The 26,957-nt window shown below is 41.5% G+C and overlaps 1 protein-coding gene across 4 annotated transcripts in view; it reads left to right on the top strand.

Moving 5' to 3' along the window:
• The first annotated feature begins 18,579 nt into the window (after positions 1–18,579).
• Positions 18,580–26,957, top strand: part of gabrb3 (gamma-aminobutyric acid type A receptor subunit beta3) — a 160,695-nt gene continuing 152,317 nt past the window's right edge. For 3 of the 4 annotated variants that reach the window (XM_060920177.1, XM_060920175.1, XM_060920176.1), the window contains exons 1-3: positions 18,598–18,677; positions 20,737–20,828; positions 23,655–23,722. In XM_060920177.1, the coding sequence (XP_060776160.1) occupies positions 18,598–18,677; positions 20,737–20,828; positions 23,655–23,722 (240 nt within the window). Of the gene's footprint in view, positions 18,678–20,736; positions 20,829–23,654; positions 23,723–26,957 lie in introns of all 4 variants that reach the window. The other variant, XM_060920174.1, reaches the window with a different exon arrangement.

Raw genomic sequence — 26,957 nt, 5'->3', positions numbered from 1 at the left:
GTAGTGCAGGTTTATATTAATGCCCTCGTTCTAATACCTTATCGTTTCCACGGTAACAGTTTGTTCACAGGGACTTGTTATCAGACGAATAAATCACTGATTTTGTAAAGTGTGTTCTTATTTAACAAAAAAAAAAAAAACCTGACCATATTGTACCTGCTGAGATGGAAGGAGTCTCCAGTGTCAGAGGTGAAGCTGGAACGTTAAGTTTTCTGAAATCTTCAGGACAGATGGGTTTGAGTTTATTGTCCTGATGAAGGTTTTGTTGAAGCTTCACTGCATTGTTTGCATCGTTACAGAGCACCTTTTACAGATATAATGAAAATAATAAAAAGTTTAATTTTATGCAAAATATAAAAGTATATATGAAAGAACAGAGTATTCAGCCATCATAATATGACAAGGAGAGATGAACAGAAAGCACAGAATCACAAACCAGAAATAAAACATGAACACAGTTATCGTCACCTGAAACATTTTCAGTTAAAAAGCTCCTGAAAGGGGAATAATGGGTGCAAATGAGTGGTACAGGTATCAGGAGAATGTTTGACCAGAACCCAACACTTCTCAACACCCTGACGACACCATTCCCACTGTGAAGCATGATGGTGGTAGCATCACACTGAGTGATAACTTTGGCCACTTTTTTTTTCTTCTGACAAATTTTCGCTTTATCTGTCTGAGTGATACTTTTCGAGAACTTGTTTTGTCCCAGACTTGTTGTGATTGCTCCTTGACCTTCACGATGCTGTGTGTTTAGGCATGGTCTCAGACAAACTCTGGGTTCTTCCAGGAACAGGTGTATTTACATACAGATTTACACATGACACTTTAAGTCCACACAGATCGACTCCATTCAGCTAGTTATGTGACTTCTGAAAATTGTGATCTCAAAGTGACTTTCTTTGACTGTGGCATGGGTGTTGGTTTGAGCCAGATGGAGCATGAAGGTTTGAGTATTTCCGAAACTGCTGATCTCCTCCTGGGGTTTTCACACACAACAGTCTCTGTTGAGAATGGTGCGAAAAACAAAAAATATCAAATGAGTGAGTGAGCGACAGTTCTGTGGGTGGAAACAAAACGAAACGCCTTGTTGATAAGAGAGGGTCAGAGGAAAATGGAAGGATATAGTAACTCATATAATCACTCTTTACAACCGTGGTGAACAGAAAAGCATCTCAGCATGCAACAGAAAGCAGAAGAACACACTGGGTTCGACTCCTGCAACCAAGAACAGGGATTTTACACTCAAGAACAAGTTCAAAAACAAATACAAAACAGAATACACCTATAACTGTCTACTATTAAAAAAACAACAACAAGGAAGCCGATCAATTAAATATAAAGCACAGTATTTCATTTAAAAGCTTTTAAACATATAATAATATTTAATAAACTATTTTGAGCTCAGTGGGTTTAGTGACCAAAAAGCAAACCAGGAAAAAAAATAATAAACACTTTAATGAAATGTTTACTTTCTTATTTAATAAACTATATTAATAAATGTAATGTAAAGCAGAAACCTTTAATATTAACCCTTTCCCAAAAGATATCACCTTATTCTAGGCCTAATGAACACTTTAATATAGTTTAAAGGAGAACTAGAGGCAATTTTTTTAATTATCAAAATTCTATTTCTCATTTTATTAAATATAGGAATGCATTTTTGATCGCTATTTTGTCACTGCTACACACAGTGATCCTAATCCTAATCGCGCGCGCCCTCTTTCGAATGCTGATGTAATCAAGGCGGAAGTTTTGTTTGTTTTGATAGCAATCAGGAAAGTTTGAAAAAAGTCGGCAGTAATCGTCATTTAAACTCGGTTTTGTGCAATATTTCGTTTGGAAAACAGTTTTCAAAATGGCGGCACTGACACCTGGCTGACACTTCTTCACGTTTCGAAGTCTCGCACAAGTCTCGTGAAGATCGCGCGGATAAGCAACGCCTGCTGTGGACCAAACGAACTAAATTCAACACGGCTAAAAACCGAATAGGCCGATAAGTATAATATTTAATTGCAATTAGTTGCCAATACGAGTCACGATATAAGGCTACTGAAACTGAAAATGTAATTGAATAACACGTTAATTAAGAAATAAAGCAAGTTTAAAAATGACTTCAGTTCTCCTTTAAAGTGCCATTCCACCATTGGATGTATTCTTTGGCATAAAATACAATATATTTTATGACAACATGACTAGACAGAGAAATCTTTTAGCTTCAAAATGATATATCAAACATAATTTTTTGACAACGACAAGTATATTAATTTTGCGACCAAAGTCACCTTCCCTTTTAATTTCCGCGCGGTAGTGAAACGTGATGTCATCGGCAGGTTCCTCTTCTTGTGTACCATGTCACGTGTGACGTGGCACAGATTATCAGCAATGGCGGATAGAACGCGATTTCCACTTGTCGATTGCTGTGCCGATATTCACCATCGACCGTCTCCTTTGGGCATCACTTGCTATTTTCCTTTGCTTCTTTTCCGAAGCTGACAATCGCGTTCTATCCGCCATTGCTGATAATCTGTGCCACGTCACACATGACGTGGTACACAAGAAGGGGAACCTGCCGATGACATCACGTTTCACTACCGCGCGGAAATTAAAAGGGTAGGTGACTTTGGTCGCAAAATTAATATACTTGTCGTTGTCAAAAAATTATGTTTGATATATCATTTTGAAGCTAAAAGATTTCTCTGTCTAGTCATTTTGTCATAAAATATATTGTATTTTATGCCAAAAAAATACATCCAATGGTGGAATGGCACTTTAAGGTGTTGAAATGGTGAGCTGGAAACACCACAAAGTCCACAATGACTCAAAAATTAAACATAAAGCATAAGATTTCATATTGAGCTTTATTTGTTTTATTATAAATTACTTTATTATACCTTTTCTCCCCCTGTAGTCCCTGTAATTTAGTGTTTAATAAAGCCAAAAACAGATTAAATATATTAAATATCAAGCACACGGTTTCATTTGAATCATTTTCACCATAGAATAAACAGCGTGAGTTGATTCATGTGTTCAAACACCAAAATGTAAGTTAAAGATCTCATCTCATTATCTCTAGCCGCTTTATCCTGTTCTACAGGGTCGCAGGCAAGCTGGAGCCTATCCCAGCTGACTACGGGCGAAAGGCGGGGTACACCCTGGACAAGTCGCCAGGTCATCACAGGGCTGATACATAGACACAGACAACCATTCACACTCACATTCACACCTACGCTCAATTTAGAGTCACCAGTTAACCTAACCTGCATGTCTTTGGACTGTGGGGGAAACCGGAGCACCCGGAGGAAACCCACGCGGACACGGGGAGAACATGCAAACTCCACACAGAAAGGCCCTCGCCGGCCCCGGGGCTCGAACCCAGGACCTTCTTGCTGTGAGGCGACAGTGCTAACCACTACACCACCGTGCCGCCCTAAGTTAAAGATATTAAAGATAATTAAACTAAATGTAAATATACGCATGGAGTGGCTTGATTATTGTTGTTGTTGTTGTTTTCCCACATTAAGCATTTTACAATCAGTATATTTCACAAGAATCGTTTAAAATGATTCATGACTAAATGATTCTGAATCACTGTGATTTGACTCTCTGCTTATTGAGTAGCTACACCCTGAGGGGACAGAAGATGGACAGAAGGAAGGACCCTTGAAGACAGACGCATATTCAGCTCTTTCAGCTTTTTTCTTTTTCACATCATCAACTTGTGGGCTTGGTGTCTGAGCTGGAAAGAAAAGCTCGAATCTTACAGCGCCCGAGGGCTGAGATGAAAGTTAAGGGAATCCCAGTGGGTGTGATACTGTCATCTCATTTCACATTCCTTCTTCACACCATTCCTGAGATTTAATCCCTGACTATCGTCTGCTCAGACATGTGATTTTAATGGCAGATGATCAGAACAGTCCTGATGTTAGAACAGAAGAGCTCTGTTCTGAGAATGAGGCATGCTTTGTTGGGGGTAAAGGCATGGTGTGTGTGTGTGGTGTGTGTGTGTGTGAGGGGTAGTAATGAGCTTAACCATCAGAGGGAACTCTAATCCCGTGTTTTCTGTCTGTCACTACGCACCACATCAGCACACCAGGACAGTTTCCACACAAACTTTCCCACTCCAGTTCTTCATGGCTCTTCTCATCACTCTAGGAAGAGCAGAAGAGGGCAGGAAACAACATAAACAACATCCCTGATCACATGACCATAAATTTGATGTATAAATAAATCTGACTCATAATAACGACGATGCTCCAATTCAGTCTTTCAATCACTCTAAGAAGCTCCTTCATCATAGTAAACATTTAAAACCTAACAGAAATGATACAAGTGTAAGGAACAATTACAAATGCATGGTCATTCGACACATTTTAACACACACCGGCCACAATGGCCTTTCGCTTTCATAAAATCGGTGAAATTTAGTTCCGTCTGAAATGTGGTGATTGTGATATATGTTCATTTCTGTAATATCTCACAAAATATCAGGCCATTCTGTGGCTGGGAAGTTATTTAATTTGAGGGGATTAAAGCAAATAATGTGCATGAAATCGCTCGCTTGGCGCAGTCAAGCAGACAGAGGAAGTCCGTGTGCGCATGCGCAGGTTCACCTTCTTCTTCTTTTGGGTTTTACGGCAGCTGGCATCCACAGTGTTGCATTACTGCCATCTACAGGTTTCCCTTTGAGCGTGCACTGACCGTTCCATCATTCTGTCGCTAAACGAACAGCTGATCACACCGAGGTGCTCGCTGAGCGCCCATATTTATTAGCTTGGTCCTGCGTTTCCTTTCCTTCGTATATAACATAACGTCTTTTCTTCTCGCTTTCTTTCCGTTACTGTAGTCAGTCTTTCACGTTTCATTCGCACATTCATGTCCTCCATTTTTCTCTCCTGTTTCAAATTTGTATCCCACAATGCCTTGCGCAAACGGGGAAAGCCCACCACGTGATGTGATGCATGATGTAGTATCTTGTATTGGGTCATGGTGAAGCAGGAAAAAATAGCGGAGAATTTAGGGCCACGTGGAGATAAATTCATTAATTGTTCTATTTAAAAAATCTAATAAAATTGGAAGTCTGTGGTTCAAATTCAGTAGCTTTCAGTCACTAAATAAAAATAATTGGATGTAGGGAAAATTATTTTTATGACCTACACTTGACAAATCTGAAAGGCAGCCTAGCTTTAATAGGAACTTGTTGTTGATTGTAAGATCCCTGTTCTTGGCTGCAGGAGTGGAACCCAATGTGTTCTTCTGTTTTCTGTTGCATGCTGAGATGCTTTTCTGCTCACCACGGTTGTAAAGAGTGATTATATGAGTTACTATATCCTTCCTGGCAGAAAAGCTCAGACCACCTTGAATCTGTCCCTTTTCCTCTGACCCTCTTTTATCAACAAGGCGTTTGTTTTGTTTCCACCCACAGAACTGTCGCTCACTCACTCAATGTTTTTTTTTTTGTTTTCCGCACCATTCTGTGTAAACTCTAGAGACTGCTGTGTGTGAAAACCCCAGGAGATCAGCAGCTTCTGAAATACTCAAACCAGTCCATCTGACTCAAACCAACACCCATACCACAGTGAAAGAAAGTCACACTTTGAGATCACAATTTTTCCCGTTCTGATGTTTGAACATCGTGAACATTAACTGAAGCTCTTGATTTGTATGGGTGTTCCTAATAAAGTGGCTGGTGTGTATATATTCCTACACCAACAGTATATGAAATGTATTAAATAAGTGAGCGTATGGAAGGTATTTAAAGTGTATTTTTATTATTGCTATTTATTATTATTAGTAGTAGTAGGAGGAGGGGCGGCATGGTGGTGTAGTGGTTAGCGCTGTCGCCTCACAGCAAGAAGGTCCGGGTTCGAGCCCCGTGGCCGGCGAGGGCCTTTCTGTGCGGAGTTTGCATGTTCTCCCCGTGTCCGCGTGGGTTTCCTCCGGGTGCTCCGGTTTCCCCCACAGTCCAAAGACATGCAGGTTAGGTTAACTGGTGACTCTAAATTGAGCGTAGGTGTGAATGTGAGTGTGAATGGTTGTCTGTGTCTATGTGTCAGCCCTGTGATGACCTGGCGACTTGTCCAGGGTGAACCCCGCCTTTCGCCCGTAGTCAGCTGGGATAGGCTCCAGCTTGCCTGCGACCCTGTAGAACAGGATAAAGCGGCTAGAGGAGATGAGATGAATGAGTATTAGGGCTCAAGCACTGGAGGCGTGCAGCCTCTGGTGTCCACAAGAGGGCACTGCACCAAGGTGCGAGGCCCTATTGTTTTCCTCAGGAGTCTTATAAAAATCTTCCTGTTCTTCTTCTTCAAGACTTGGCCATTTTTGAAGTGAATCCCATGGGCGAAGACTCATGAAATTTGATGCACCCATCAGTCCTGGCCACCACTACTCAGGGATAGAGGCTTGGCCCCGGGTGTGTCCGGGGGACTCCATAATGCCCCTACTGTATATGTCATTGAGAGTTTTGCCCAGTATATAGTTTCACCGATGTGTGTCAAATTTGGTAGGTGTGTGGGGAGCCCCAAGATAAACAGAATTGTAAGGTACATTGTATTAGCCACACTCAACAGGAAGTGAGTTAGTTTTGGTTTTGTGCGTTTTGACACATATTACATTTTGATGTTCTCCTCTTTGGTAGTTTGTTGGATTCATGGCAGATTTGGTCTACCGGAGGTGCTCGGGCCCTTCATCACCGCTTGTGGCTATTATTATTATTATAATTATCCACCCTCCTCTCAGCACACTGGGGCACAGCACGCTGGTTCGTTTGCCAGAGATCACCCAGGTGTCTCAGACTTTTTAATCAGATACTGTAGGTATTCAGCTGAGGATTCGGCAAAGGATGTGTGCCGTCCTGAGGAGTGCGATCTTCTGGAACTCTTTTGCACTCATCTTGCATGGGAGTTTATCCAGCTGGTCTTGGAACCTGGTCTTGACAGTCCCCAGTGCACCTACTACTATTGGGGCCACTCATGTCTTCGTGTTCCACATGCGTTGCACCTCGATCTCGAGGTCTTTGTACTTGATGATCTTCTCGGCCTCCCTACTCAGTATGTTGTTGTCTTCTGGGATGGCCACATTGATGAACATGCATGTTTTGTTCTTTTTATCCTGGAACACGATGTCCAGCCTGTTGGCAGCTGTGGTTCAGTCCGTGGGCACCATTTTATCCCACATGACCACGCAGTGTCTGTTATTGACGACCGCATCTGGCTTGTGTTGATACCAACTGTCCACCACAGGAACACCCAGTTGCTGACACAGCACCCAGTGCACATAGGTACCAACCCTGTTGTGTCGCTCAAGGTATTCTTTGGGGGCCAGTACCCAGCATCTGGACACTATCATTTTTTTTTTTCTTCGAACAGATTTTCTGTGATTAATTCCTCTCAAACTGCTCAACACAGAAACTGATGACACTCCAGTGACACTTTAGCGATGTTCTTTTCATTTTGTTATCCCTCCTGCATCCTTATTTTTTATCCCTCTATCCATCCATTTATTTTTTGTCCAAACTTTTGACTTTTGATCACTTTGTTGGCTGCTTTTCTTTCACTCTGCAGTCCATTTCATCTCAAACCATCTCCATTTGGTTGAGTTCGGGTGATTGTGGAGGTCAGGTCACCTGATGCAGCTCTCCTTCACGTTCTTTCTTGGTTAAATAAACTTTACATACTCTGGAGGTGTGTTTCAGGTCATTATCCTGTTGGAAATCAGATGATGGTTCCACTGAGTGTAAAACAGATGGGATGGCATGATGTCACTGCGGAATGCTGTGGTCATGATGCTGGTTAAAATGCACCTTAAATTTTGAATAAATCACCAAAAGTGTCACCGGCAAAGCATCTCCACACCATCACACCTCCTCCTCCTCCTCCTCCTCCTCCTCCTCCATGCTTCACGGTGGGAACCACACATGCAGATACCATCTGTACTAAAAAACTTAAATATGGACTCATCAGATGAAAATACAGATCCACTGGTCTAATGTCCATTCCTTGTGTTTCCTGGCCCAAGAAATTCCCTTCTACTTATTCTTCTTCCTCTTCTTTTTCTTCTTCTTTTTCTTCTTCTTGTCCTCGCTCAGTTGTGGTTTCTTTGGAGCAATTCAACTGTGAAGGTCTCTCAAACATTCATGTTGGCTCTAATGTGATTTGATGTTAATTGGTGATGATTTCTGAGGCTGGTAGGTCTAATGAACTTCTCCTCTTGATCTTCCTTTCCTGGGACGGTCCTCGTGAGAGCCAGTTTCATCAGAGCGTTTGACGGATTTTGTAACTGCACTTGAAGATCCATTCAAAGTTCTTGCAGTTTTTACCTTCATGTCTAAAAGTAATGATGGATGTAACTTCTCTTTACTTAGTTCTCAGTTCTTGACATACAGTGTCTTGCAAAAGTATTCATCCCCCTTGGTGTTTGTCCTGTTTTGTCGCATTACAAGCTGGAATTAAAATGGATTTTTGGAGGGTTAGCACCATTTGATTTACACAACATGCCGACCACTTTAAAGGTAAACATTGTTGTTTTATTGTGACACAAACAATAATTAAGATGAAAAAACAGAAATCTGGAGTGTGCATAGGTATTCTTTATAGGGCTGGAGTGTGGAACAGGAGATGGGGATATATATATATATATATATATATATATATATATATATATATATATTTGTCAAGGATCTCTAATTTTTTTTTCGGTCAAGAATAACCATTAGGATTTTCTTTCTAAGTTTTAAGAAAAGAAACCTTTATTATTCGTCACATGCACACTTCAAGCACAGTGAAATTCATCTTCTGCATTTAACCCATCTGAAGCAGTGAACACACGCACCCAGAGCAGTGGGCAGCCACACCAGAGCGCCTGGAGAGCAGTCAGGGGTTCGGTACCTCGCTCAAGGGCACCTCAGCCCAAGGCCGCCCCACGTCAACCTAACTGCATGTCTTTGGACTGTGGGGGAAACCGGAGCACCTGGAGGAAACCCACGCAGACACGGGGAGAACATGCAAACTCCACACAGAAAGGCCCTCGCCGGCCGCGAACCCGGAACCTTCTTGCTGTGAGGCGACCATGCTAACCACTACACCACCGTGCCACCCTGGTGGAACTATGAATACTATATATTTATAGTATACATTTAAGTTTTGTGGGACGGCATGGTGGTGTAGTGGTTAGCGCTGTCGCCTCACAGCAAGAAGGTCCTGGGTTCGAGCCCCGGGGCCGGCGAGGGCCTTTCTGTGCGGAGTTTGCATGTTCTCCCCGTGTCTGCGTGGGTTTCCTCCGGGTGCTCCAGTTTCCCCCACAGTCCAAAGACATGCAGGTTAGGTTAACTGGTGACTCTAAATTGAGCGTAGATGTGAGTGTGAATGGTTGTCTGTGTCTATGTGTCAGCCCTGTGATGACCTGGCGACTTGTCCAGGGTGTACCCCGCCTTTCACCCGTAGTCAGCTGGGATAGGCTCCAGCTTGCCTGCGACCCTGTAGAACAGGATAAAGCGGCTAGAGATAATGAGATGAGATTTATGTTTTGTCATTTATGTTTAAGATTATAGATAGAAGTATATATTTCAGATTTTATTCATATTTATTTATTTACAGCTAGTGTCCCTAATTAGTAGGCTACTTGTGGCCAGCTATAAGTTTGACACTTTAATAAAGTCATTGATTGATTGATGGAAAAAAAAAACCTATATTCTTTTAGCTATTTCTGTTTCTTTTAAAAACTTGAAAACAAAGTCATATATCCAACTTGATGCACTCCACCATTTTGTTTTTCTCTACTCAAGGTATATGAGCTGATATCCTAGTAGCAGAGTAACCAATCAGAGTGTGCGATTGCTCATATCCAGTGCATGTGGATAAAATAATCGTCATTCTTTCAATAAACTGCTTGGACTTTATTCCAGTGCGTGCCATCATACATTTTGCTTTAATAAATAACCTTGCCCTGTTTTGTGCTTTTCAGGAATGCAGTGGATGGAAATAAAAAGCTTTTTGCCATCTACGACACAAGGTAAGAGATTTGTCTTGATAATCGTACACACGAACACAGAGTATGAATAAATCAAACGAGGCCCAGGGTGTGAAATACATTATATATATATAAAATCTCATCTCATCTCATTATCTGTAGCCGCTTTATCCTGTTCTACAGGGTCGCAGGCAAGCTGGAGCCTATCCCAGCTGACTACGGGCGAAAGGCGGGGTACACCCTGGACAAGTCGCCAGGTCATCACAGGGCATATATATATATATATATATATATATATATATATATATATATATATATATATATATATTCTGCACCTCTACCTGGCTTTTCAGCTCTCTTCAAATTTTAAATAGGTGTTTTAGTGAGAGCCCTGGGGCGGGCCGATCTCAATCTAAAAAAAAAAAATTGGACCCCAACACTGGCTGTGTGCATCCATTATTCATCCAGCACTGCGCAATATTCACCTCACAATCTATTTATCTGCGTCCATTCAGTGTGGGAGAAGGGATCTGCTGCATCTGCAGGTTGACATAAATGGGGGGGAAAGGGGGAAAAATCAGGCGGACAATGTTTTCATTTCCCTCCTGCGTTCTTCTGCTCTTCAGTGCGTTAGAAACAGCACAGACAGCAACCGTGTGAAGTCTCTCGTGGGAGGAATAAAATGTAGCCATGCAAAATGCCTTCGAAAGCATTTATTTATTTATTTATTTATTTATTTATTTATTGATAGATAGATAGATAGATAGATAGATAGATAGATAGATAGATAGATAGATGGATGAGCAGGATCGCAGGAGGATGCTCGGACCAAAGACACCCTCAGATGCAGAGACTTGTCCAGCAAAAAACCAAGAACCATTTTGTTATTTGTGAAAATCACTTTAAATGCTTTAACAGTTTTTTGGCTCGGTGTGTGACTGTGATTCGGCTGCATTCACTCAGCCCACACAGTGAGATCTCTCTCTCTCTCTCTCTCATTCTCTCCCTTATTTTTTTGGAGACGGATCACAGGGTGCGAGTGGGATGCTTTGTTTGGATGATGAAACGTGGGTGTGTGTGTGTGTGTGTGTGTGTGTGTGTGTGGTAACCATTTTACAAAATCTCCTTAAAAAGAGAGAAAGCAGGTGTTAAGTGCTCGCTCTCTCACTATTCTTTACCTTGCATAAGTATTTACACCCCCCCTTTAAAAAAAAAACTGGAATGGACTTCAGTGGCATTTTATGTCATGCATCTACACAAAATAACTCATAACTGATATTGAACCGCTGATAAAAACCAACATATTTTACAAGATTATTTATTTAAAAAAATTTAAAATAAAAGTTTTGATTGCAGAAGTATTCTTTCACGACGAAACCACAAAATGAAACCCGGTCCCTTCAGATGTCACATAATTAGCTGAATGACACTGACCAGTTAAGCCATGGCCTAATGGCGAGAAAAGCAGCTTGGGACCTAAAGGTCACCGGTTCAATTCCCTGGACCAGCAGAAATGGCTGAAGTGCCCTTGAGCAAGGCACCTAACCCTCCAACTGCTCCCCAGGCTACTCTGGGTATGTTGTACATCACTCTGGATAAAAGTGTCTGCTAAATGCCTGTAACGTAATTTATGTGCAACGAGATCTCAATATCAATCCATTCAGGAAAGTTCATGGAAGAACCCAGAGTTTGTTTGAGAACATACCTAAACACATAGCATCACGAAGACCATGGAGTGATCAAAACAAGTTCTGGAAAATTATCAATCAGGTTTCAGTTATTAAACTCCATATAGAATGGAGGGCTTATGAAGGGCTGCCGTTGTGGGGGAGTTAGGATAATTCTAAGGGCCCAGCATTGACAGAGAGCCCTCAGAGAACAATATTAATATTCTTACCATCTCATCTCATCTCATCTCATTATCTCTAGCCGCTTTATCCTGTTCTACAGGGTCGCAGGCAAGCTGGAGCCTATCCCAGCTGACTACGGGCGAAAGGCGGGGTACACCCTGGACAAGTCGCCAGGTCATCACAGGGCTGACACATAGACACAGACAACCATTCACACTCACATTCACACCTACGCTCAATTTAGAGTCACCAGTTAACCTAACCTGCATGTCTTTGGACTGTGGGGGAAACCGGAGCACCCGGAGGAAACCCACGCGGACACGGGGAGAACATGCAAACTCCACACAGAAAGGCCCTCGCCGGCCACGGGGCTCGAACCCGGACCTTCTTGCTGTGAGGCGACAGCGCTAACCACTACACCACCATGCTGCCTATTATTACCATGTGTAAGTTAAATTAATTTAAAAAATAATTTTGTCTTTTATATTGAGTAAATACAACAACCTACTAGTTTGGTGTTTCATTTTCTGTAAAATTATTAGAATAGATAGTCTTTATATTTCACCCCTATCTCTGTTCATTACATGGTACAGTCTTGCGTAGGCAGAATCAGAGCATGACACTGCGTTAGGTTTGTTACTTTCCAATTCAGCACTAACATTAATTGCGCACGGTAGAAGAAGAATTGATGGTGAACCATCAGTAGATTGACACCATCATGAAGAAGTCGGGTTACCAGAAATGTAAAGTACAGGGGTGGTTTGGGCGGCAATGTTATATTCTTTCATAGGGCCCAAAATTTCTAGCGGCGCCCCTGGGTTTACAAACCAAAACCAAGCCAAAACTCAGTGACTGGGTGGAGACAGGATTAGTCAGAGGAGGAACCATGAAGACAAGGAGAACTCTGCTGAAGTTGGAGAGAGCCACAGCTCAAACCAGGCTTGTAGTACTTGAGTCTGACTCGTGCCCTGATTTTAATGGCTCGTGACTTGACTTGGACTTGAGCACTGATGACTCGGCCTTGGACTCAGACTCGTGCATTAACTGCATTTGGACTCGTAAATTGGAGACGAGGACTCTGTTTTTTTCTTTATTTTTTATAACATGCCATAATAATTTGGCATAAGATATTTATATCTGCATTAATTTTTATCCTAATTTTGTGCAAGAGAATGCACATTCACCTGTTCATACATTATGTTCAGGAACAAACTAACATTAATGGCACTACAATGCCTGGAGAGACGCCGCTAGGATTGTCCGCTTTGCTTCTACAGACTTCTCGTGCAGTGGGAAAAAATGCACTGCTATGTGTTCCATATGTAGAAGAACTATCGAGGAGACGACGGGGACAACCTCGAACTTCAATCGTCATTTGGTAAGACTCCACCCAGAGAAGGAAGTGACGCACTATGTTCATTGCACTGTTGGTAGTGGGTGGGGCTTGCTGAATGATGAACTAATTAGTGTTAACCCTCTCTCATGTTATTTGCTGTGTTGATAGTGGGCGGGGCTTGCTGAGCGATGAACAAGCTTTTTATCTGTAGCCTATTAACTAAAATGGGGCAGTCGAGCAGGAACGTTAGTCCAACACAGTAGCAGAGACACTTTCATATAAAGGCAGCAACAGACACTGTCAAACAGTACGGGTGGAGTCTTGTTCTTGGACTCGATTCGAATCAATAGCGGCCTCGACTCGACTCAAAATTTTCTTTAATGACTTGGACTTGAACATCGGGGACTCGAGCCTGGACTTGGACTCGAGGTTTAGTGACTTGACTACAACACTGGATCAGACGTTGACAGGCATCCACAACCTGGACACATTACGAAAGAGTGGCTACTTGTATGAAATGATAGAGAGTTAGCACACATGAGGGTTCTCTAATGTGATGAGATCAAAATAGAACATTGTGTTTGGTGGAAACCGGACCTGAAAACGCCATCCATCCACACTGTGAAGCATGGTGGTGGTTGCATCATGTTGCGCGTCAGTGCTGGAGAGGTGCTTGGCTGCTTCTCGGACTAATCTGTTGGTTGATATTTGGTGCTGTAGGTTTATAAAAATATATCCCAAGCACAGTCCCATGAAAACACTTAAAAATTTAAAGGATATCACACAACCATGACTGCCTCAAGGAGAGCGGGGATTAGTTCAAGAAGAAAGGCAATTTATGTGGCATTTTGTGTATGTTCATGACATATTAATAATAAATAATTCCATTTTAGTTCCAGGTACAAAATATGGAGGGGAGATGGAGGGGGGATACTTACTCAGGGCACTATATATGATAAAATGAATAATATCCACATGAGACTCATTTCCTGGATTATATAACGCCATATCCTCCTGGTCGATAGATTTTCCGTACGTCCTACCTGTGAGGAGAGCTAATCCATTAACATCAGTCTCCTCCATTCCTAAAATAATCCTCCAATTGGGCCTTCCTGGATTTGTGGCTCCTTGGATGAGTCCGGTTGATACACATCTTCCTCATTGAGAAGAAAAGCCCTGTACAGCCACACGAGACCCGAGCCTCCAAAGCCATTTACGGTGGAGCTGAGCTGAGCCAAGCCACAGCAGCACGCTCCTAATGCGCACTCTAATGGAGCAAGAGCAATTTAAGATGACCACAGACATTCTTCCACGGCTGTCTGATTTCTGCTGTTCCAAATGAAAACAATTTAACACGATTGTTCTATTGGCTGTGCGATAAAGATTTAAGGTCGGTGCTGCAGCCATTTCACCATCAGACATCCAGAAAAAGATCTGATTATGGATCATGAGATGATTGTCTGGAGGCCTGCTGGAAAGGGTTTAATATCCACTGATGGAGAAAAGAACCGAAGACAAGTCATACATCGGGTCGGGTTTCATCACTGGTATTAACGGAGCCTGGCATTAGTTCTCTCCCTATGTGTCATGTGATCATTTATTTATCATTTATTTATCACTCTCTGTATTGGTGTAGGTGTAAACAGTATTACAGTGAACTTCCTGTTCCCACCCTGAAGCTGGTTAGGTTCCCAGAACAGATTAAAGTGTATTATTCTATCCACATTCACTGGATATGAGCAATCACATGCTCTGACTGGCTACTCTACTCCTAGGATATCAGCTCATATACCATGAGTAGAGAAAAACAAAATGGCGGAGAGTGTTACTGAACCAACTGAGGACGAAATAAAAACTCTACTCGAAAACAAAACCCCAAAAAACTTATCAAGTATTTAAAAGAAACAGCTGAAAAAATATAGTGGTTTTTTTTTGTTTGTTTTTTTAATTCCCCAATATCGCCAGTTCCACACTCCAGCCCAGTCAGTGGCGGTAATGCACCTTTAAGTTGGTTTGCCAACCACCAAAAAAACCTAAAGAAGAAGAAAAATAAACCTACAAAAAAATGGAATAAAAGTATTTGATGGTAAGAACATCGTGGGTTTTTTTCAAGAATTATTATTATTATTATTATTATTATTATTAAATTTTTCACAAATTGCTCCTGTCATTTCACCGGTTTATTTACATTCTAAGTGGAAATGATTTTGTCAGACGTTTTGTACAAAGTTCTTATTTATAGAATTTGCAAAAAAATACAAATAACGCTCTGTTTGTCAAAATCCAGTGAATGTGGATAGAATAAAACAGTTATTCCACTCAATCTCATCGTACATGGATTATAGCTATCAGCTCATGTACGACTCAGTTTTGTGGAATAACTGTTAAATATTCCTCTTACACCACTGCAATTTTTCATTACAGTTTATTATTACTTAAAACAACAAGTTTTACTTGTTATTGTCACACAAGCACGTCTTGGCGCATGCATCAGACAGACTCTCGGGGGCGTGCTGGCCAGCATGTGCTCCAAACAGACTCTCGCACCGTCAACAACTCGCACCTCCATAGGATTAACACACAATCAGCACACCTATATAAGGACTTGGAAAGCATTCACAGTTTGCGAAGTATTGAGTTGTGTTGCTGACACATTACCGAGCCTTGTTTCCTTGATCGTTCTCCTGGTTTCCTGTTTCCTCGTTGCCAATTCTGCCTTTGCCTGTGATAATCCATTTGTGCCTCCCTCAAACTACTGCCCATTTTACCGTTTACGATTTCGCCTGCCATTCTGGGTTGATTGCTTGTTTTCACTTTGATTAATAAACAACACCTTCTGCACATACATCCAATTCCAACCCATCCCTGACAGAATACTTCGCCAATATATGGATGTAGCAGAAGTCTACCAGTACACCCCTCTACACCATTCCCGGGTTTCTGTGCCTCAGCCCTCAGCCATGTTTTTCCAGCAACTTTCTGGAATGGACGCCCCAGCACCCTGTGATGGACAGGAATATCACCCAAGAGCAAGGCCTGCAATGTGCCTTATTTTATGCTGACCTGAAAGAGCCCAAGCCTCCAGAACCTGTCTGGATCAGCTGCATGATTTCCTGGCTCATGGGACGAGCACGCCGATGGGCTGATTACTTGGTGAGAATAGAACACCCTTGCCTACAAAGCTTCCACAACTTTCATGTTATCCTATGGTTCCTATATGAGACTGGCAAATTAGAGAAGGAGGACCCCCATGAAATTATTATTTTTATATTTATTTATTATATTTAATTTTAATTTTTTTTTTTTTTGGGGGGGGGCTACCACGTCGGAGGCTGACACAGTGGCAGCAGAGGAGGCTGCCAGTCCCACAGCCTGTTCCACAGCCAACCCCAGAGCCAGCACCTGAACCAACACCAGAGCCAATATTAAAATACAGAGCTCCTACACAAAATGCAGAAAGATTTGCATGGCTTGAAGTATTTGACTGAAAAAATTACAATCACAAATCTGTCTTTCAGTAAGAGACTTCCTGTGTGGATGTGAAGGAGGCTATAGTGTTGTGCCTATGATCAGACTGTATAATTAACAGTTATTCCATGAAATGGAATCGTATATGAGCTGATAGACGACGAGGCGTGTAGCACCGAGATTGAGTGGAATAACTGTTTTATTCTATCCACATTCACTGGATTTTGAGAAACAGAGCATTTTTATTTTATTTTTTTGCAAATTCGATAAATAAAAACTTTATACAAAATGTCCAAAATCGTTTCTGCTTAGAATGTAAAGAAACCGTCAAAATGACAGGAGCAATTTGTGAAAAATGCAATAATAATGATAATAATAATTCTTGAAAAATAAAAAAGATACGTTCTTAACATGGGCGGCACGGTGGTGTAGTGGTTAGCGCTGTCGCCTCACAGCAAGAAGGTCCAGGTTCAAGCCCCGTGGCTGGCGAGGGCCTTTCTGTGCGGAGTTTGCATGTTGTCTGCGTGGGTTTCCTCCAGGTGCTCCGGTTTCCCCCACAGTCCAAAGACATGCAGGTTAGGTTAACTGGTGACTCTAAATTGAGCGTAGGTGTGAATGTGAGTGTGAATGGTTGTCTGTGTCTATGTGTCAGCCCTGTGATGACCTGGCGACTTGTCCAGGGTGTACCCCGCCTTTCGCCCGTAGTCAGCTGGGATAGGCTCCAGCTTGCCTGCGACCCTGTAGAACAGGATAAAGCGGCTAGGGATAATGAGATGAGACGTTCTTAACATCAAATACTTTCATTCCATATTTTGTTGCTTTTTGTTGTATTTTGGGTTTTTTCTTCTTCTTCTTCATGGATTTTTTTTAGCAGTTGGCAAACCAACTTAAAGGTGCATTACCGCCACCAACTGGGCTGGAGTGTGGAACAGGAGCTGGGGGGGATGACACAACTATATTCTTTTAGCTATTTCCGTTTCTTTTAAACACTTGATAGCAATTTTTGTGGTTTTGTTTTCGAGTCGAGTATTTATTTCGTCCTCGGTTGGTTCAGTAACACGTTCCGCCATTTTGTTTTACTCTACTCATGGTATATAAGCTGATATCCTAGTAGTAGAGTAGCCAATCAGAGCGTGCGATTGCTCATATCCAGGGAATGTGGATAGAATAATTAGTGTTACCATGTTAGTGTTTATTGTTTTCACATTATTCACATGGAATTAGGCTTTAATGTTATGAGTAAAGACACAGCGCATGCGCAAAGCATCCCATTCACTTCACCACGTGTCCATGCCTCTGATTCTATGACATCATTCTCAGTCAGAGTGCTTCCTGTTCCAAACACTCAGAAACACACTGGAGCTCGTTCACAAGAACCGAAAACTAAATAAAATTACAAAAACTGCATAAAGGGAAGTGTTGGACAGATCTCCAAGCAAGGAGTCACGTGATTCCTCTGTCTTTCTGTCATGACAGTAGACAACATGCTCACTACATCTCATCTCACACCACGTCGCTAAGGAGCAGCATCCAAACCCGACGATCAACCATTACAACCCAAAACAGGATTTTTTATCATCATCATCATCTGTTTTCCTCCATGGAGCGGCTTGAAGAGCGCACCTGATGTGATGTGATCTAAACTCATCCATCTGTGCGCATTTTCTCCACAAGTTGTTTCTGAAAGACAAGGATGGACATGGGGATCTGGTTGAATCCCAAACACCGACAGGATCAGAGGAGATTTAAAAAAACAGAATGTGTGAGAGATTTTTACGCGCGCGTCTCCAAATAACGCAGCGCAGCGCAGCGCAGCCGCCAGAAGCCGGAACTTTGCTGACACCCTGAGCGCACACACAGGGCTGCCCACCCGGCCAGGACACCTCCTCAGCTCCAACAGCGTCTGATGGAGCGCCGAGACCTGTAGGACACTGAGACTCACTTCCGACAGGGATGCTGGGGATGTTGGGAATGTTTGGGATTGGGAAGAGAAAGCTGTTCGGGATCGTTTCCGTGCCGCTCCTTGTGGCACTCATGTGCTGCGCTCAGAGGTGAGGGAGTGAGTAAACTTTGTCTATATTCAGCAATAAAAGCCTATAAACTGGATCCTTCCTTGTATTTGTATCTTTTGCACCTTCCTTTCAGCTGGGAATGTGGATATACTGGATTCTAGACCAAAAATGGCTTTAAAAAATAATGAAATTAAATGTTTCAGCATATAATCAGTAAGCCATAATAAATCAACACAACAAAGTCAATGTTTGGTGTGAGACGAGTTGACCCTTTGCTTAAAAAATAAAATAAAATCTCCGTCTCAGTTCCAGTGAGTGCAGTTTTATGTGGAAATGATCTGTAGGTTTTACTGAGCATCTTACAGAACCAGCCACAGTTCTTCTGGACACTTTGACTGTCACACTCACTTCTTCATTTTACACCCAAACCCAGCAGCCTTCATTATGTTTTCGTTCTTAATCTGAAAAGTGCTCTCTTATGGAATACGCTGCTCAGGTACAAACATTATTAGCTCATCCATCCAACAGGTGATTTATTCATACCATGTTTTGTGTTTTTGTATATACTGCAAATATTTATATCATACCATTGCACTATAGTTCATTCATCTTGCACATTTGTACATACTGTAAATATCTATCATATCATTATACCATTCCATACCCTGTAAGTCCTGTACATTTTATATTTGTATATTACACTTATGGGCGGCACGGTGGTGTAGTGGTTAGCGCTGTCGCCTCACAGCAAGAAGGTCCTGGGTTCGAGCCCCGGGGCCGGCGAGGGCCTTTCTGTGTGGAGTTTGCATGTTCTCCCCGTGTCCGCGTGGGTTTCCTCCGGGTGCTCCGGTTTCCCCCACAGTCCAAAGACATGCAGGTTAGGTTAACTGGTGACTCTAAATTGAGCGTAGGTGTGAATGTGAGTGTGAATGGTTGTCTGTGTCTATGTGTCAGCCCTGCGATGACCTGGCGACTTGTCCAGGGTGTACCCCGCCTTTCGCCCATAGTCAGCTGGGATAGGCTCCAGCTTGCCTGCGACCCTGTAGAAGGATAAAGCGGCTAGAGATAATGAGATGAGATATTACACTTATATTATTTATTGCCATGCACTTTTGGTTAGATGCAATCTGCATTTCGTTGCCTTGTACCTGTGACATGTGCAATGACAAAGTTGAATCTAATCTAATCTAATCTAATGAGTTTACACCATCATGTGTTCGTCATCTGTCCGTCCGGCGTCGTCCACATTTCACGAAAATCGCTTCTTCTCTCTCAATTCTTCACCGATTTTTATTCTTTTTGGCAGGAAGGTAGGTCTGCTTGGGCTGCATATACTGTAGCTTCTACCCAAATTTGTATAATTGCAATTAATAATGAAGATATGGAGTAATCAATCAATCAATCCCTAACAAACAGTTTCCACACAAATCGCTTTTTCTCCTTCAATTCTTCACCGATGTTGATTCTTGATTCTTTCTGGCATGAAGGTAGGGGTACCTAGGGTGCATATAACGTCTACCCAGATTTGCTTCATTAATGATGTTAATGACGTTATGGACGTTATTAATGACGTTATGGACTAATTAAGCCTTAATGAGCAGTTCAACAGCGGTTCAACAAAAATCATGGTCAATTCCTTGCTGTTTTGGATTCTTTCTGGCAAATAAGTTGGGATTCCTAGGGTGGATAGAGCTTCTATATATAGCTTGCGACATTTATTGCGCAAGGAAGGTGGCCCACTTTAGATCGTTCCTTCTAGACTAGATGGGGCCGGAGTAAGCTACGGCATCATTGACGGTCTTGTTTTTTCTGCAACATTTAATTTTGTGCTGGAAAAATAAATGAACATTTGGAACTCTAAAATGTTTTTGTAATATTTTGACTTGATAATGAATGTAGAAGTCATAAAATAGAAACTGATAGTGTGTATGGAAAAAAATGGGGGGGGGGTTAATACTTTTGCACAAGACTGTATATGCCTTTACTTTTCTTTCTAAGGTAATAGATACACATTGAAGATACCACTCAGAGACAAGTATCCTTTAGTCCCCAGTGTGTCGATACACCATGTTTGTTTTTCTTTGCTGTTTCTTTCCAGCGCTAATGAACCAGGCAACATGTCTTTCGTGAAAGAGACCGTGGACAAGCTCCTGAAGGGATACGACATCCGTCTCCGCCCTGACTTTGGAGGTAAATTAGACTGAGAAGAGCGTACCTTTGCTTGTCCTGTCCTTCTCATTGTAATTTTTAACACCTTTAATTTGTATAAAAGGTGGAGTAAAGCTTAAAGTTGCACTCTGTTCACCCTTCAGTCACAAGGAATGCAGTTTAGTGCACTTTCTCTGTAGAAAAACATATTCCTGATGTCGAATCAAAACCTATACTACTTATTTAAGCTCTGATAAACAAATCCAGACTTGATTAACCTTCACAAACTTCTCTAAAGTGTTGTATTCATGATTCATCATAAAACGTTCATCTCCTCTGCTGATTCAGGATGGAAGTCTGGACCAACATGACATCTTGAGCAATATAGACAAACTGATCCACGCGACGTGATTCGCTTTCATTCTGTTTGGTTTGAATGACATAATTGATCAAGTACAAACCCCGCCTCTAATCCTACCCCAATAATTCTGTACATTTTGTTTTTAACTCTGCATAAGTGTACACAAGATGGCTGCCATGTTGTAGTTATCCTGCATGGATCCATCTGTAGGATCGCTTGTACACATCGTTAGAAATTAACATGGTGCGATACCAAAGTTCACAGCGGGTGCACTGTAGTGTATTGTTACATCGGATCAGCGCAAGAACCAGAACTCTTTGGTTTCATGTCTTTGATTTAATGACCTGATATAACGTCTGTGCTGAAGATTATGAAGGTTCCAGAAGATAAACGATAACGTTGCTTCCTCTCCTGTCACCATGTTGGTTGTTGATGTATTCTTTAAAATCAGACAGAGCAAATGAGAGAGATATTCCAGTGGTGCTCAGGGATGTTTCAGCCCTAATGGTCATGTCTTATTTCAGCTTTATGATAACCTTCCTGTCCTTTTATACATCTTACGAGACTCTGTGGTTGGACAGATCTCAGACACACTTCGGTTCTTTAGGCTCAAGGGTTATTTGGATAGTTTGGGATTCTTAGCATATTCAAATAGTTCTACGTTTAGAAAGGAACCAACTTCAAGACTTTGTTGTAGGATCCAATGTATAACCATTAAGAACCATTAGGGGTCCAAGCACAGTAGCCATAGGTTTCTCAAATAGTTCTTTAGATAGTTTAAAAATTTTAGCTGCCTCAAAAGTCTTAAAAGAACGGTTCTACTCTCTTTATTGTTGGGTTCAACATAGAACTTTTAATAGTGAAACCATAGAACCATTTGGGGACCAAGCACTGTACTGTATACTCTTATCTACTCATACCAGTAGGTTCCTCAAAAAGTTCTTTTGATAGTTTAGGATTTTAGCTGCCTCAAATGGTTCAATTCTAAAAGTAATGGTTCTACTCTCTTTATTGTTGGGTTCAATATAGAACTTTTAATAGTTAAACCAAAGAACCTTTAGGGGTTCAAACACTAGAATCTATACTCCTGGTATTTATTCATAGGTTCCTCAAAAAGTTCTTTAGATAGTTTAGGATTTTTAGCTGCCTCAAATTGCTCAATTCTAAAAAGAAAAGTTCTACTCACTTTATTGTCCGGTTCAATATAGAACTTTTAATAGTTAAACCATAGAACCATTAGGGGACTAAGGATAGTTCTGTATACTCCCATCATCTACTCATAGGTTCCTCAAAAAGTTCTTTTGATAGTTTAGGGTTTTAGCTGCCTCAAATGCTTCAATTCTTAAAGTAATGGTTCTGCTCTCTTCATTGTTTGGTTTAATATCGAACTTTTAATAGTTAAACCAACGAATCATTAAAGGACCAAACACTATACTGTATACTCCTGTTATCTACTCATAGGTTCCTCAAAATGTTCTGTTGATAGTTTAGGATTTTAGCTGCCTCAAATGGTTCTACTCTTAAAAGAATAGTTCTACTCACTTTATTGTTGGGTTCAATAGAGAACTTTTAATAGTTAAACCAAACAACCATTAGGGGACCAAGCACTGTAATGTATACTCCTGTTATCTACTCAATGGTTCCTCAAAAAGTTCTTTAGATAGTTTAGAATTTAGGATTTTAGCTGCCTCAAATGGTTCTACTCTGTTTATTGTTGGGTTCAACATAGAACTTTCAGTGGTCAAACCAAAGAACCATTAGCAAGCATAGTTCTGTATACTCCTGTTATCTACTCACTGGTTCCTCAAAAAGTTCTTTAGATAGTTTAGGATTTTTAGCTGCCTCAAGAGGTTCAATTCTCAAAAGAATGGTTCTACTATTGTTGGGTTCAACATAGAACTTTTAATAATTAAACCATAGAACCATTAGGGGTCCAAACACTAGAATGGATACTCCTGCTATAAACTCCTCAAAGGTTCTTTGGATAGTTTGTTTCTTATCTTCTTAAAATGACTTTAATTCTAGAACAGGAAACACATTGTCATGTTTAACACAGAACCTTCAAACAGAAAGTGTTAAAGGTCCAAGCACTGTAGTCTGTAGTCCTGCTATGCACTCTTAGGTTCCTCAAGGGTTCTTTGGGCAGTTTGAAATTCTTGACTTCTTCTAATGGTTCAACTCTTAGAAAGGGAAATAATGTGTTGCAGGGTTCAACGTAGAACCTTTAAAGCCTAAGCAAACCTTAGGGGGCCAAGCATTGTGGTTTATACTCCTGCTGTTCATTTTGAGGTTTCTCAAGGGTTAGTTGATGGTTCTTATCTTCTTAAATGGTTCTGTTTGAATCCCTGTTTGGAAGGCTGGTTGCAGCATTCAATTCAGAACCGTTAAGGGTTAAAACAAAGAACCCTTAGGGGTCCAAATTCCACACAGCTTTAACATGAAACCTGTTTTCTTGTCATTTTTGGAAAATCAGTTGTATTTATTTTTGTCACTGTGTATGTTTGAAGGCGCGCCGGTGGCAGTCGGGATGACCATCGATGTGGCGAGTATAGACATGGTGTCTGAAGTCAACATGGTAAGTGTGCATACAATTTTCTCTTATTCCTGCACATTACATGCAATTTCACTATAACTGTCATTCACTATAAAGTCACTTACTGTGACTTTAAATTAATGTTTAGTGTCTAAAAGGAAGGATGAGTGACATTAAAACACATTTCACCGTAAATCTTAACTTTGTACAGAAGAAAAAACAGAAATTTCTTTCCAGCGATTTGTACAAGAATGAATAACAATCTCATCTCATCTCCTGTAGCCGCTTTATCCTGTTCTACAGGGTCGCAGGCGAGCTGGAGCCTATCCCAGCTGACTACGGGCGAAAGGCGGGGTACACCCTGGACAAGTCGCCAGGTCATCACAGGGCTGACACATAGACACAGACAACCATTCACACTCACATTCACACCTACGCTCAATTTAGAGTCACCAGTTAACCTAACCTGCATGTCTTTGGACTGTGGGGGAAACCGGAGCACCCGGAGGAAACCCACGCGGACACGGGGAGAACATGCAAACTCCGCACAGAAAGGCCCTCGCCGGCCACGGGGCTCGAACCCGGACCTTCTCGCTGTGAGGCGACAGCGCTAACCACTACACCACCATGCCGCCCTGAATAACAATCTTTTTTTTTTTTAAATCAGCACTGTTTTTTTTTTCTTTAAAGATTTAAAAGCTAAGTGCTAATAGTTGTCAATTAGTGTTGGCTTATTTGCATAGAGTCATTTAAATAAGGCACATATTTTAGCTGTTCGAAGCTTTGACATGAAAACATACTGCACTATAAGGGCCTCTGCATGCTCTTGCGACAAGGCTTTCGCAGATAGCTTTTCGCAGACAGTTGTAATTTATCGTTGAGCGGGGAGTAATAGGCGTGCGCGATGTTATTCACCGCTACAACGCAAGGGGGCGCGAAGTCGCGAAATGGCTAGGAGTAGTTGGTGGGTGCGGTTAGTGGAGTGTTTATCCTCCGGTTACTTATAATGACTAGAACTGGAGTCGTATAGATGTCCGTACTTCCTCACTTCCTCGATCAACCGCTCTTCGTGCTGCTCCATCTTTGCTCGTGTTTTTAAAAATGGCGGTCATGAAAACAAACCAAACCGGGAAAGTAGGGAAGCGGAAGTGCGTGTACAGCGGATGTAGAGTGGACCAATCAGAGGCCTCTTGTCTGCGACGCTGTCTGCGAGGCTTCTGCGGTGGTCACAATTTTTGGAGGTGCGCGCAGAGCGTCTGCGAAGGTGGGGGGGCTACGCAGACGCTATCTGCGACACCGTCTGCGAGGACTGCGTTGTCAGCATAAATTGGCTTTAACTTTCTTTCTTTCTTTGTCTATTTTTTTAGCTCGTCTGTCTATAAGGCCGGTTGCCATGGCGTGGCATCCATCGTTCACAATTCAGTTAAATCGTATCTCCTCTGTCAGTTCTCCACGGATTCTCCACCGATTGTTTTGTTTAAAAGAACTCATCACTCCATACAAAACTTGATCGTTGTTTTGTCAGATTTTTTGCTAACGAGTTTCTAATTAGGCCAAATTAACTAATTTTCCAGGCCTCTCACTAGAATTGTATCTCCTCTCTCATTTCATCCGATTTCAGTTCTGATCGATGTTTTGGGTCGATCTTCCGTCGGGGAACAAAATTTCGTCCTTTGTTGATGTTCCTGTTGCGAACAGTTTGTCGTGGAGGTTGGTCCTCTCTCGCATTGTCACATTTCAGTTCTGTTTGACGTTTTGGTCGTCGTCGTGGTTTTGATGGCAGGCCAGATGAGCTCCTACGCCCTCGACATTCTGGTAATGAATGTAGAGATTTTGCTCCTTTTGACATTTTGTCTTTTCTTCCCTGTTTTTTTATACTGAAACTCAAACGCGCATTGCATTGTGGGATTTCAGTGGAACAGCTCTACTCTGTGTGTACGTTTGCATCAGGTTGTTTGTCATCATGGTATTTTTGGCATTCGGTTAATATTCATGTTTACTCACTGCACACTCCATGTTGCTTGTGGGTGGGGTTTAGCGTGATTAATGTGTGTATTATGACCTTATGAACAGTTGGATCATAGCGTGTTGTTATGCGTTATGATAGTCGAAGTCTTGTGAGTGCTGAGATCAGTTCAGTTCAGACCTCTCGGCTCAGTCCGAAATGGATCCATCAGTGCATTAGATGGGGTTTATTATAGTATTAGACGCTCTTAGAGACTTTGTAGTGCACTATGTCCATCAGGGAGACAGGGGAAGACCGTGACTGCCCAATTGGGCTCCATAGTCTTTGTGTAAGTGTCCTACGCAGGGTAATATTCAGGCTTTCGGACTCAGTGTAATTATAATAATGAGTTTATACTGCACTGGTCAGAATGTGTTGATTAACTGAATCACAGGTTTATATTCACAAGCGTGTTTTAATACAACGTCGTTTCTATAGTAACAGGTCATTCACAGGAACTTGTCTAAACAGATTCAAAAATGTCCATAATCACTGATATAGTGAAGGGAAGATTTATTTAACATTGAGGGAAGGAGTCTCCAGTGTCAGAGGTAAAAACTGTAACTTTAATTTTTCCAATATTCAGAACAGAAGAGTTTACATTTTTTTTTGGAGTTCCTGAGCAACATAAGCTGTTTTTAGAGACAAAAACGAGACGCTGGTGACACTGGGAACGACTCGATAATTCTATCTGGGAGGTAGTTAGAAATGGATAAAAAGTATGATGAAAAAGTTCATTTGTTACGAAGGAAAGAATTGTAATTGTTGGCAAATTGCTGTGGTATGAGAGGAATAAAACATCTGATACAGGAAAATAATCAATCATCGATATGTTGACATGCACACTCTCAATGTCGAAGCTACTCTTCACTCACAAAGTTCCTTATTTTATAGCCTTTGAGGAGGAGGTTCGCAATTCATTAACCATTAAAAAAAAATGGCACTCGCGGAGGAAATTCTTCCAGGTTCAAAAAATGATCAGGATTTATTTACATAGACACAAAAATTCTCTGTGGCTTTTCAAGCAAAAATAAAACAAAATTAACTTTAAATTCAATAACTTGGTGGTCAACAATCTGTTTCGCTCCTCACTCCTTCCACACAAAAACACAGCGTCCCCAGTTGACATATATCACCTCATTCTGCAGACCAGGTGACCGAATTAGGAGGAGGAGGAGGAGGAGGAGGAGGAAAGACCGATCCAACATATTATTTACTCGTATTTCCAAATTTAAAGCTAGACGGCCTTTCGATTTCATAAAATCGGTGAAA

This window comes from Neoarius graeffei, chromosome 4, assembly GCF_027579695.1.
Source record: "Neoarius graeffei isolate fNeoGra1 chromosome 4, fNeoGra1.pri, whole genome shotgun sequence".
NCBI classification, from domain to species: domain Eukaryota; kingdom Metazoa; phylum Chordata; class Actinopteri; order Siluriformes; family Ariidae; genus Neoarius; species Neoarius graeffei.
This window is presented reverse-complemented; position numbering and strand designations above follow the sequence as displayed.